Below are 13,218 nucleotides of genomic sequence, written 5' to 3'. Positions count from 1 at the left end.
CAACCTGTTCCAGTGCCTCACCACCCTCACAGTGAAGAATTTCTTCCTTCCATCTAATCTAAATCTACTCTCTTTCAGTTTAAATCCATTACCCCTCATCCTATCACTAGACTCCCTGATAAAGAGTCCCTCCCCATCTTTCCTGTAGGCCCCCTTTAAGTACTGGAAGGCTCCTATACGGTCTCCCCAGAGCCTTCTCTTCTCCAGGCTAAAAAACCTCAACTCTCTCAGCCTGTCTTCATAAGGGAGGTGCTGCTGCCCCCTGATCATCTTCATGGCCCTCCTCTGGACTTGCTCCAACAGGTCCATGTCCTCCTTATGTTGGGGGCCCCAGAGCTAAATGCAGTACTCATTGTGCTGCTTTCAAATGACACAGGCAAAGAAGAGAAGAGTTAGTCTACTTTTTTGCACCTGGACAGATATGTTAAGAAATCCTCTACTTTGGCTTACTACACAAACCTCATTCTTAATAGCCTCTCTTAACAATACTTGCTCCCATAAGAATAAAGTAAAAAAAACAACAACAAAAAACCTCAAAGCATAAAAATTTTATTAAGAAAATGTGTAGGATTTGAAAGTTCCTAGAGCAACTTATGTCTTCTGTTTTCTTTTCCCTTTATCTCAAACACAGCAAACACTCTACAAGAAGCATAAGCAGTAGCATTCTGGATTCTTTCCTGCAGGGTCAGTGAATCTGGGGAGTTCGATAGATGACTGTCTATGTGGCCTCCCCATTCTTTTGTTTCTTCTTCTTTTATTAATAAAGGTTTTCCCAATGACTGGCCAAACAGTCGACAGACTTCTTGAGCTTTCCGCCGTGTGTTTCCAACAGCTGCCACACATACTTGACGGCTGAGAGGTAGAAAAAGCAGCACAATAACAAGCAGGGCCAACTGATGTACAAGTATTCCTGTCAAGCATTTTTGTTTTTAACACCTCAGCTTTTCTAAATGCATAGATGTAAGGCACATCACCTTCTCCCAGCTTCTGGGTGGTAGTTTTGGAGTTTGAGGGAGGAGTGTGCGGAGGGAGTATCAGCATCCTCATCAGCTAGGGTCGAGCATTTCTAACACCTATATGCTGCAGGCATCTGTGGTGTGTGGTGCAGAGCAAGAGTTCAACCCTTGCTCCAGGCGTTTGGGTGGCCCAGCTGTAAGGCATACTAGCACGTTAAACCTCACTGGCTTGATTTCCAGACTCCTGCGTAGATGCCTTTGAGATAGACAGATACACTTCCGACATCTCCAGAACATTAGCAGCAGCTAGTTGACTTTGCTTCTTGGAGCAGGCATGATTCTTTTCTTTAAAGAGGCAAAACCCAAACCAAGATTAAACTTCTCTCTGCCCTGCCAATGTGAGAAGCAGGACGTTGAATAGTTAACGCCTAAAATATCAAGACCATGAGCTCCATGTTTCGGTGCTGAACAGGCACCGTACATGGTTCTTTTCAGGTCATGTCAGCAGCTAAGAGTAATGGGAATTGGCAAGGGTACTTAGAATTATCAACACCTGGTAACACACTTGTACCTTTATGAATAAATACAAATTAAATCTATACTTGCTGATGTAACCAAAGTCAAATTCTGTTGACCTAATATTCACAGTAGATTATACTCCCAATGGTAATCAGTGGAAAAATGTTTTTTACTACATTCTACTTTTGCACAGGGACAGTGTAAAAAGAACAAGCTGTATCTTCTAGGTTGAACGGCATTAATTTGTAAGTTATATTTAAAACAAATACTGAAATCTTTGAACATAAATTTTAATAGGTATGAAGGAAACTATTTGCTCCTATTACAAACAGTATAAATTATGTATTCATATTAACAGTTATCGGAGAGTGTAAATTTGTGACATGAGAGAGAACTTACCGAAGGGTGTCTACAGCTTCTGGTGTATGGTAGAAATGAGGTGGACTGATGGTAACAGAGGTTCCTAACTTTTCAATGAGTAGATTGCAAACATTCTGCATTTTTCCAAAATCGCTGAATATAATACAGACCTGGGAGTGAACACAGACATCACAGAAGTAATTTTTTTTTTTCATTTTTCCCCTATGATTCAACACTTGTATTTAAACCAGTATAAAGCCAGATATGTACAAACTAACTAAGCATAATAGTCCTGTATATAACTCCAACATTTATTTACTTACAACACTTTTATATAGCCCTAGAGTCTATCATTAGGTTTGCAACAGAACAAAGTTCATAAAACGGTTTAAAATTGAGGATTAAGAAATGCTCTTTTGTCAGGAAGTACGGCGTTCTTGGTATGTAGGCAATCTGAAGCATGAATGTGCTCTTTGGGACATGTGACTAGATGCATCCTGGCTCTTCCTTACTTAGATTACTAGATGTTAATTATGCAGAAGCCCAAGTAAAATGATATGGAAACCACTGTCCAGGAAGGACAATTAGATTTTAATTCCAAGCATTAGGTTCAAGAAACCTAAACTATGAGACTAAACTAAACCTAGCCCAGTCCAGCTTGCAGCAGGCTCAAAACCCTGTATTGGCTGAAGACTCACTCCAGTGCCTACAGAGAACAGGGCACTTCAGACTTGGATCAAAAACAGTTTAAACATCTAGCGGTTTGTGGCTTTCGCAATAAGAAACATTAAATACAGATGCAGCAGGAATTCAGCTGCTTTCCCAAGTGCTACAAAGCAGGCATCACTATCAGCCCTGGATCCAGAGCCCTACAGCCTTCTTTGTGGGGAAGTGCCAGCGAGGTGGTGACTTTCCAGGCAGGAGCCAGCCTTTTTCTGTGGCAGAGCACAGTCACCACGAGGGAAGCAATGATGCCAAGCTGCTACAGCATTCAGGAATCAGAAATCCTGGGTCCCAAACTCTTTTATAGGACTATACCTTCATCTTCACTTCCCAGTACAGTGCTCTCACCACCAAGTCAGGCTCACCTTCTCTCTTATCCCTGACTCTTTCCTTTTCTTTTTGCACAGTAATACAGCTTCAACTGGAGGGCAAGAAAAAAAGCTGTGGTAAAGCAAATTCCCTGTGACGTACAGTCACCCCTGTGATTGCTGCAGTCCTTACAGCAATGTATCCCAATAAATGTGTATGGTGCAGAAGTCCAAGTTATGGCATGTCAGCTGCACTGCGGTAGCTTCCTGTGTGCATACCATAGATTTACCTTGTGGAAAATGAGGTAATTCAAGGAAGTTGAATCTCCCAGCAAGAGAGGAGGGGGCTACTTCATATACAGGGCAAGGTAAAAAATGGATATCGACAATTATCACAAAGTAATTAATGCACACATCTTGTTACCCTTGGTAGCCTCTCAGTGCGGTACATGTACCTCATCCTGGCTTGAATCCTTGCACTGGCTCAGTAGGTCTTCACACAGCTGAGCCAAAGCTTGACATAGGGCTTTAAAAACTGACCATGATGGAGTGGCAGGGCAATTCCATCTCCTACAACAACAAAGGGTCACACCTGTTGTGCAAAACTGCACCAGGTCTGCATCTTAATCTTAGCTGCACACCCTTTGTCTGTAAATTGGGGGTTGGATCACTTTCTGGAAGGTGCAGTACCAGTTTGAACAAAGACTGAAGATGAGCCTAAACCTAGATTTCTTTCTTTAGTGGGAGTTCTTGCCATGTATAAAAAGCACACATCTTCTTGTAGTGTTTTGCCAAAAAACTGTCATAGTCGCATTTTGTGGAAAGTTGAAAGTCTCACTATGAGGACTGTCATAGTGTTTTCCAGATGGCTATCAGTGTTTACAAGATTAGTTCCCTCAAGGGGATGAGACATAGAATGATCAAACAAAAGAACTGTGGGTCTAAGGCAAGAGATAAGCTGCTCAGACTGGGGCAGTTCTGGGCACTCAGGAACTTTGTTGTTAAAAAAGCAGCATGTAATCAGATACCCTCAGGGGCAGAAAACAACTGAGCAATAGCTGTGAATTTTGTTCTTTTTTCCTCCTAAAAATCACAGTTTTCATTTAGAGCTAGATACAATAAATTCCACTTACATTTACAGAGGATACCTGAGAATTAAGGTGCAAAGAAGTGTTTCAAATTCTTCAATAAAATTATGATTAAGGTTAAAAAGTGTAAAAAAAGGAATATGAGGGTATGAAAAACCATTATGGACATTATAAGGTCTGGGTAAGGCTGTAAAGGACAAGAAGTTATGGTTTATAAGGAGGCAAGTATATTAAGAAATGCACAAAACCAACATAATCTTCATCCCATGAGATCATTATGCAATAAATGAACTATTATGATTAAGAAATTACAGAGCTTTGTGATCTCATAAACAACTTCATTCTTCTGTGTATTTTCCTTTGTTATAGCATGAATTAAAATTTATCTCCCTGCAGTTGAAAGCACATCTTGAATTCTTAATTGTACCTTAAAATAGCTATTTGTCTGGAATTTTTTCAGTCTTCTAAAAACTCTTTCAGTAGACAAATGGTAAAAAGAGTTTATAGAATGAAATAATGCATGACTTCCATGACTTTACATATAACACAAATATAATGGCAAACTCTCTAGTAAAGAAGCAAATGGAAGTTAATTTTAAATTCATTTATATTGCTAAAGTATGCAAACACACTGGTCAATGGAAATTCATTGGTTTATGAAGCTGCACTAATGAAACAAGTACGTACATAAAGGGGGAAGCAAGGAGAAACTAATCTCTGCATAAAGAGCAACCATACTGCTACTTAAGTGTACAGGGCAGCCAAACCAGCAGTACTATGGCTAGATTTTTCAAGTTCTGACACCCAGGTCCTAGGCAACCATACAACTTTTGAACAGCAATTGCAGCTGGTCCAAGTTGCCTACAAATGAACACTAAATCCATGTGATTAGCTTTCCACGTACAATCTTTGTTGTATAAAAAATAATAGCAGAAGAGAGACGATTGGTTAAATTACCAATTAAGACTGAAATTGTAAGCCTAAGGTTGTGTGTAGCCTAAATAATAATTTAATAATTCAATATAGATTTATTAATTTTTAAGTACAGCTCATCTAAAAAACATGGTGATTTAAGCTTTCATGATAGTAGGCGTCTATGTTTTGAAGTTAAAGTCATTCAGGACACCGATGCATACCATTTAAGTATCTTAAGTCTCATTTTGAAATCCAAATTTTGTTATCTGAATTGTTATTTCTGTATTTATTGCTATTATTTACATGAGAATATGCCTTAAAGCAAGCAAACTAAAGATGAACCCTGTTTTAGGGGATTGTAAACAACAGCTCTATGAAACAGCTATCATTTTATTGCAGGCTTCCAGGTTTACTTCATAAGAATCTGTAAATTTGCTGGGTAGTGATTAAAGTTTGATGCTCTAAAAAGATCCATTGACTGAAAACACATCATTTCCCTCAGTGAATGTTTCCAGCACAGCATTTATTTCTTACTATAGCATGAATGTGCAAAAATATGCTCCCTTGAGTTGCTTCGGAAGTAAATGGGATTATTCCCATAATATTTAGCTTTCACGCAGCACTTTTCACCTACAGAATTCCAAGTCAATTACCTAGGAAACAATTAGCTTTGCTTTACTTGCAGCAAGCTGATGGCAGAGTCGTGTAGAATAGATCAAAGTCCAGGTGCTGTTCAACTGTGGCTTAAACAGATCTAGATTAGGGCTGCCATGCCACTGTTGTCCCCCATCCACTCTTGTCCTCTGCCTTGCATTGCCTCCAGTTCAGGGAGCTAAAATAGTGGAAAAAAGAAAAGCTAACCTGGGAAAAAAAAAGTTATTAACTAGAGCAGCTTTCTGAACTGACCTATCACCTGATCACCTAAGTACAACTCCCTGCAAAAAGCAGAGGGCAGGAAGGGCTATGGGTGAAGGAGAGCTTCCACTGACACAGAACAACCACCTTGGAGCCCCAGAACCAAATATTCCCTTCTGTAGCATCATGTAATATTTAAAAAGCACATATTAATCTGACAAGAAAATAATTCCTTTTATATTACAGTAGCAGAAAACAGGTTCTGCACACAACAGAAGACTGCAGCTGAACTCTGCTTTAAACTGCAGTCCTTCAGTAGTTTCTTTGGACTATGCTGCCTTTACCGTAGAGAACATCTACTCCTCAGTATGAGGAAAGACAGTCTGCAATTTTTCATCAGTCCTTGCAACATTTCTTATTCTTTTTTATTATTATTTTTGGTTAGGTTGAATACATACCTCTGCTTCCATTTGGTAAGTATTTTCTACTCTACTGAAATCCTCTGTTACAGTCATATTTTCTTCCTAAAACAAAAGTACAAGAATATAATCTTAAAAGACAGAAATTAACCATCTGTTGGAAATATATGTTCATGGCGTCCTGTAAAAGTTTAACTGTTTGGGCTTATTACTTATGGCTCAGCAACAGAAATTTGGAATTTTCCATGCAAATCTCTTCAGTTAAGAATTAGCTGGGTGTTAAAGACTTCTTGACATTATTTAAAGTAAATTATACAGTAGCTCTATAATGTAATTTCGCTGCTATTCACTTGAAGAAAACAATTAGGTCTTAAAAGTGACTGCTAGCTAGAAGCTGTGTGTATCAGTGTGTAACGGTAAATTCACCTGGTCCAAAAAACTAGAAGCTTCAATTGTTTTCAGAAAGTTAGTATGTGAGAAGTGCTTTTCAGGCCCCTATTTTAAGATATTTTAAGAGTAGCAGCTTGTAGCAAGGTGATGTGAACAATGACTGAGCACTGGTTATTCTGGCAAGAATGGTAACCCTTAAAAGAGGTTATTCCACCAGTGACACTTTCGCATTAACAGCAGGTACATTATTCAACATAATGGCTGCACAGAGCACTAGCAAATCCTGTTAAGACTTATAAATAAGACACTGAACTAAGATACAGAATAACTCCAGTTACATCTGAATATTTCCAGCTTGCTAGCAGTGTAACAATCACATTTCTTTCACCCACTTTGCTCTTCAGTAAACAGTAGTTGGATGAACAATTTATTGTAGAATTACTATAACACAACAAAAAGCACAGTTTTCAATTTAACTATAAATATAACTTTGCATTTAATACCCAGGAACCATAGGAAAGCAGATACTAAGCCTTCCAATTGCTGAAAAAGTTTTACTTACTAAATTTATTTGTACAGGAAAACAGTATTTGTTTTCAGTGTCGACACATTTCAAAAGATGCTTTGCGTCAGAATATTTCCTACAGAGGCTCAAATCTTCAAGTTTATCATGTAGCATGCATGCTTAAGTTTTATATAAATGACATTAATCATGAGAAGCATTTTCCTTTTAAAATATCATATGGAAATTAGATCCATAATTACCATTGCACAGCAGCCTACAAGAAAGAAATTTTGAAATTTTAATTTTATGATTGATTGGCAGTGCTCATATTCAAGCACAACAGTCCTATTTTTGGATAATCTCTTCTAGCAAGGGCAAGGATCAGAGCCAGTTAGTCCCTAAAAAACATATTTCCCCTTTTGCAGTCATAGGTTTGAGGTACTTTGGCAGTGTGACTGGCTGTGGTTTGCTAAAGAGCGCTCAAGTCAGTCCAGCACCAACTCCTCATTTAATTTACAAAATGGAGCAATCTTACTATTTATGATAGAATCCAATTACAATTGACAAGAAATGTTTTTCTACAGCTCTTATGTATCTCATAGAAATAACCGCACAGAAAAGCTTTCTTCCACAACTCATATTTTACAGAAATAACTATACTGTAATAAAACTTTAGAGCAAACACAGAAAAAGTGCATTTGTTTTTCCTTGTCCCCGCTCCTTAATCCTTTTTAAAAAAAGTTCTTTCCTGCTGAACGGATTAAGGTCTTTTGATTTGGTTTTGCCCTCCACAAGCTCCCCGTGTATTTAAGGACAGTGCCATCCTGTGGCTCCAGGCACTATTGCAAGATCAATGCAATCGGAGTGAAAGATCATTTTGTGCCATCTATTACAAAATTTCCCTTACAGCTAATTTTTATCCCACCAGATTTGACAGTAGCTGTACGTGTTATTGAAGATAAATTGACGAAATAATTGCTGAAGTCATAACAAGGTGGCCTCCTGAGATACATCTTCTGTTAGGTACTTCGTTCCTGTTCAGGGGGTGTTTGGACAAAGATAGGGAAAAGACAGGTAGGTGATGATAGAATTTTAAATTGGAATCAGGACTTCAACTACATCAAAAGCAAAAGGCTTTTTTTCCTACTGCTTATGCCTACTGTTCATATTTTGGCTGAGGAACTATCCATTTGATTGCAGTAGCCACAGGAAAAAAAGTTTTTACTGTGACTTAAGGAAAGCTACACTTCTGATGTCTCAGGTATTCTGGACTTCTGGAATAACTTTCTCTATTTTCTAAATCTGTGGGCCAAGAATCACAGTACGAAAATTAAATAAATATAACATTGTTACGTGATAACTCAATTACCCCAGAAGCCATTGAACAATCCTTAACAGAATCGCACTTGCATTCTGCTTATATAGCCTATTTTCTGAGCCAGCAGTGACATGAACCATCACTGCTGCAGGTACTCTATAAACAAAAATGAAAAAGACAGTCAATATCCCACTGAGGTTACAATATCAAGTCTAGAACTGTGCTTTGCCTTATATTTTCCTTCTTTTCAACAGAACAAAATCTTACATAGCCCTTCCTCCTCCCTATCTGCTATTTCTGAACAATATCTTCTTCACAGGAGCATTGTGTCCACCCTCACGACACCATCGCTGTTTACAGGAATGACTCCTTTCCCCAGAACAGGGAAAAGACTAAATAGGTAATTTAGCAAAAGCACACTTCAAGGAGACAGCTATATAACAATACACTACGAGAAAAGCCTATCTGCAGATAAAGTTATGTGTTCTGCTCCCAGTCACTGAGTTAACAAACCTGTGAGACCTTTTTATGAAACACAAGACCAGCCTTAGCAAGGGAAAGTGTTTACAGTTTGGAAACATACACTAATGCACATTGTGGTAAGCTACGCTGATATGTGTAGTTATAAATAAAAAAATCTAGAGACACCCAGAAACAAGTCTTAAAATTTACTTGTACATTTGCACTGATATATCCAGTATAACTTTCCATTATGAAAAAATGAAGGTATTTAAACAAATAAAAGAGTTCACTTCTTCCACCTCAACATAGTGTTTTTATTCTTAGTACTAAAGAAATGGGTAGTGAGAGTCTTGATGTATGCTCATATCTCCTAACAGTCCATCCATCATAGTGTCCCCAGACAGTTATGGATGATCAGCACCTACGGTCAGCGTGTACCCCAGCTCGGCATCAGGTACCTGTGCCCCAGCCTCTCATCCTCTCACTCTGCCTCTTCTGTTTGGCGTTAGACGGACAGAATGACAGCCTAAAAATCTACGGTGAAGTTTCTGCTGCTTAATGTCCATTCATTAAGAAAGGTAAAAATTAGATTTGTACTCAGCAAATGTAAGGATACTTTGGGATATTTCTTAAAATACACAGTACTCTAAAAAAGGTGATGCCTTATGCAGGTTTCTACATTTCCTATTCAAGGAGATATTGAAATTGGAAGATTTTGTAACTGAGTGACCAAAACTTCAAAATCTTTTTTTTTCCACTGACTATGGATGTGCATCCATAACTGTGACTCCTAAATAACAAGCTCAAAATATGGAGAATATTGCACATATATCCAAGGATACATCCCACTACAGAAAAACTCTAAGCTAGAGTCAACTGGATATAGTTTGTGAACTGGTTTATTTTGTTAAATAAATACTCTGACCGGTACAACAAATATATCACAGTTATTTTTAAACAAGATGGCCAATGCCAATTGTTAGATACAGTGAGTAAAGAAAACAAATGTCATCTCCACACCACTCCCCAAATAAATCACAGGTGGTAAATATAAAATCAGTTTGCTTCTAGAGAAAGAGAAAAAAAGCATTACTTTTGAGCAGCTGGGCTGAGTAAGAGAGATTGGTTTCCCCATTGATTTTACTTTCCCTGCAGCCTTCAAAGCAGATTCTGTGCTCTGAAGTGCTGCATATACTTACAGCACTCTATAAATAAATGCTACTATGTGCATCTATTTCTGATTAAAATCCTGTGTAAATATATATGGAAATTAGGTGCTGCCCCCAGGCATCCTGACAAGCTGCTAATGCAAGCTGCTGCTGCTGCAAAGGTTATGCACTTCTGATCTCACAGCCTTCCTATGATAGCAACAACAAGGGTTAAGGAACTTGTTCTATAGATTAATTAAAAATAAATATATAGAATTACCAGCCAATTTCTAAAGAGGCCTTAGATAAGCTTGCAAAAACTAGAACTGTATGGAGATTGTGAAGAGATATTAATTTTACAGTGGTCTAGAATGGTATTAGCTACAAGTGATGTTAGCAAATGCAGTTAAGAACAAATTGCCAGCAGTGAGAGTTGTCAGTAGAAAAGCTACAAGGCAAATAAAAGCTCCAGCAGTGGAGTGATTTAAAATTGGATGGAACAAAGCACTAAAAATTATACCACAGGGAACTACTCTGAAAAACAAACCCCAAAAAACTTCATGTTGTTTTTCTCAGAGTTCCCTAGAGCTAACACTTTGCTAACACTGAGAAACCCACAACTTAAGCAGCATTTCACAGTCCCTCAAGTAAGTAGAAAAAACTAACATTTCCATTCTCCAATGCATGGCATCTCTGAAACAGCAAAAGATTACTGTGAAATTATTATAAGACACTGAATGCTCTGACGTTGTAAAAACAGTCCACTCTCCCCCTAGGTTACACCACCACTGCTTACCTGGTCCCATTACATTTCTGAATCTGACTGCATATACCCAAATGTAACCATTTGTTTGTCCAGGTCATACTTCATTTTGCAATTCTTTTTTCTAGCCTGAAGTAGTGCACAGAGCCCCTCTAAAGCACGCTCACTTATTTCACATCCTGCCTACTCCTTTTGTGTGCCATCCGCCATCTGTCGAATGCTCCATGCTATCCTAATTCAATCAGGCTCACATCAAACGTGGAAGTCAGTTATTCGGATTCACTGTAGGTTAAATATCTGCAACTATCTTTTCTTACCTATCCACACTCTGAGGAGCTATTTAATTGCAGCCAGGATGAAAAATACCCCATGATCTGATAGGTCACCACGGTGGTGGGTACAAAACTTATAATTTTCTCTACTAATAAAAATGAATGCATGATGAGTTGCCTTGTCTTCTGACTTTAAACTCCTATTAACTCACTTAATAGAAACTGAATGCATTCAACCTGTAATCCCATACAAAAATGCGTGGTTTCTGACTGAACAAGTAATTCTGATGGCAACAGAATCGTGCTCCCCGTGACAGACGCGCACCCAACTGTGCAAAGGGGAAAAATGCAGGGAGCAGGATTACATGGCTAGCCCACAGCAGCCTCCATGTCTCCTTGCCCTCTAGTCCCATAGCTGCAATATCACCTTTTCCTAAATCAGGGGTTAAGGGGCCCTTTTAATTCTCTTCTTTATTCCTGAACAAATGCTTTACTAGGCTACTACAGAAAAAAAAAAAGACAGCATCACCATCAGTTTTAAAAGAAAACAGTAAATCCTGGGGGTTGGGGGGGGAAGTTGGAGCCAGCTCTTATCTTTAAACACATGCAGCTTTTGAGACCTGTGCATGCCATTTCACTGTAAGCATATCACTGTTCAGGCCAATTAACTTACTCTCTTACTTTGCATTTACTAATACTGAATTCCCCTGTAACATCATGCAGTATCATTAAACCCTTCTGCGATTTTTTCGGTTTTACTACATTGAATAATTTGGTGTTGATAGCAAAGTCTGTCACCTCCCTTTTCCCCGGCCTGTTTGTGAATACACTAAAAAGGCACAAATTTCCCAGGGGGCTCCAACGGTAAGTAAATTTCAAAAGCAACCACTTATTCCATCAAAGATCAGCTCTGTAGTGTTTTTAAGGGTCCTAGGTGTGGAACACTGCCCAAAACCGTTTTATAAAATCCAAAACCATCAGCAGCACGATTGCTAGGACAAGTACCACCCTTACGGAGCATTTGCAGCGCGGACAAAGCTTTCAAGGCAAGACTGTGCTTTTCTCGTTGCCACAAAACGACTTCCTGAGGCCAAAAACCGTATTACGGTCAAGGAACTTTCTGAGTCCACAAGGGGCTTCTGTCACTTCAGCCACCTTGATCACGCCTCGCGTCCTTTCATACCTCTCTACTTAAAGGGAGGAAGAAAAAAGAGGAAAAAGCTGCGTAGGCGCCGGCCGCTACGCTGTGGTAATCCCACAGTCACACCGCCACTCCCGCGGACGCGTAGGTGAAGGGACGCCGCCGTGTACCGCCGTCAGTCCGTGAGGAGGCCGTACCACACCAGCAGGCGAAACAGTCGAAGCAGGGCGGTTTTCAGACGCCGAACGACCGACCCGTCGGAGAGCCCCGAGGGGCCACGTTCCACTTTTTCCACCGGGGCCGGCGACCCTGCCGCCTCCCCGCCGCAGGCGGGCTGCCACGGCAGCCCCCGGCGCCCTCCCGACCCCCCGTTACTCCTCGGCTTCCCGCCTTTCCCCTCAGGGCTGCCCCAGCCCGGCTTCCCCCGCTCCGAGCCCGGCGCCACGGAGGACCCCCCCTGCCTCCCTCCCGCCCTCCCTCCCCCGAGCGGCGGCTCTCACCGGGACGCCGCGCTGACGGGCGCTCTGGGCGATGTACTCCAGCCGGCGGGCCACGCTGCTCCGCGCCGCCCCGGCCGCCTCCTTTCGGCTACCCAACCGCAGCAACACCCGCGCCCGGTCCGGGCCGGCGCTCAGCTCCGCGCTGCCGCTTACATGCACCTCCCGCCCGGATGGCGCCGGGGCCGGGACCGGCGCCGGGGCCGGGAGGAGCTCGGCGAAGACGCGGGCCGGGGGCGGCGAGGGCAGCGCCATGGCGGCGGGCGCCTCACGGCACCATGGCAACCGACGCCCGCGGCAGCCGGGGAGGCGCTGAGGTGACGCCCTCCCTTCCGCTCCCGGGCGCCTTCCCGCCATGATGGGTACCGAGGCGGAAGTCCCGCTGCCGCCCGCCGAGGGCGGTCCGCCATGACAGTTAGCGAGGCGGGTCGCCTCCCGCCGTCGCGGAAAGGGGGCGAGGTGGCAGCCCTGAGGAAGGCTGGGGCGGAGGGGGTGCAGGGGCACGTCCTCTGGGACAAGCGGTCCCGTTTCTGCCGGTTTTGACCTGTTACCGTGTTTTCCCAGCGTATTAAGGTGTGG

At 41.4% G+C, this 13,218-nt stretch overlaps 1 protein-coding gene across 3 annotated transcripts; it reads right to left on the bottom strand.

Annotated features, from left to right (window-relative positions):
- Nucleotides 1-533: 533 nt before the first annotated feature.
- IRAK1BP1 (interleukin 1 receptor associated kinase 1 binding protein 1) lies at nt 534-12,972 on the bottom strand. Of its 3 annotated transcripts, XM_069804710.1 has the most exons (5): nt 12,643-12,721; nt 7,096-7,312; nt 6,183-6,248; nt 1,875-2,005; nt 534-852 (listed from the first exon to the last, which is right to left on the bottom strand). In XM_069804710.1, the coding sequence occupies exons 2-5, from the start codon at nt 7,210-7,212 to the stop codon at nt 582-584; spliced, it is 585 nt and encodes a 194-aa protein (XP_069660811.1). In that variant the 5' UTR covers nt 7,213-7,312; nt 12,643-12,721; the 3' UTR covers nt 534-581. The 3 variants fall into 3 exon arrangements, with proteins under 3 accessions (XP_069660811.1, XP_069660809.1, XP_069660810.1); XM_069804708.1 differs by lacking the exon at nt 7,096-7,312 and having other exon boundaries at nt 12,643-12,969; XM_069804709.1 differs by lacking the exons at nt 6,183-6,248; nt 7,096-7,312 and having other exon boundaries at nt 12,643-12,972.
- Nucleotides 12,973-13,218: the final 246 nt, after the last annotated feature.

The sequence above is a fragment of the Haliaeetus albicilla genome, chromosome 17 (assembly GCF_947461875.1).
Source record: "Haliaeetus albicilla chromosome 17, bHalAlb1.1, whole genome shotgun sequence".
NCBI lineage: Eukaryota > Metazoa > Chordata > Aves > Accipitriformes > Accipitridae > Haliaeetus > Haliaeetus albicilla.
The sequence above is the reverse complement of the archived record's forward strand: the minus strand, read 5'-3'. Positions and strand labels throughout refer to the sequence as shown.

Bases quoted from the DNA above. Each gene is read 5' to 3' on its own strand.
- IRAK1BP1 (XM_069804708.1), bottom strand. From the start codon at position 12,894: ATGGCGCTGCCCTCGCCGCCCCCGGCCCGCGTCTTCGCCGAGCTCCTC. The intron at 2,006-6,182 runs GTATGTATTCAA...GTTCACTCCCAG, and splicing joins CTTACCAAATGGAAGCAGAG to GTCTGTATTATATTCAGCGA. The intron at 853-1,874 runs GTAAGTTCTCTC...TCTACCTCTCAG, and splicing joins GAAGCTGTAGACACCCTTCG to CCGTCAAGTATGTGTGGCAG.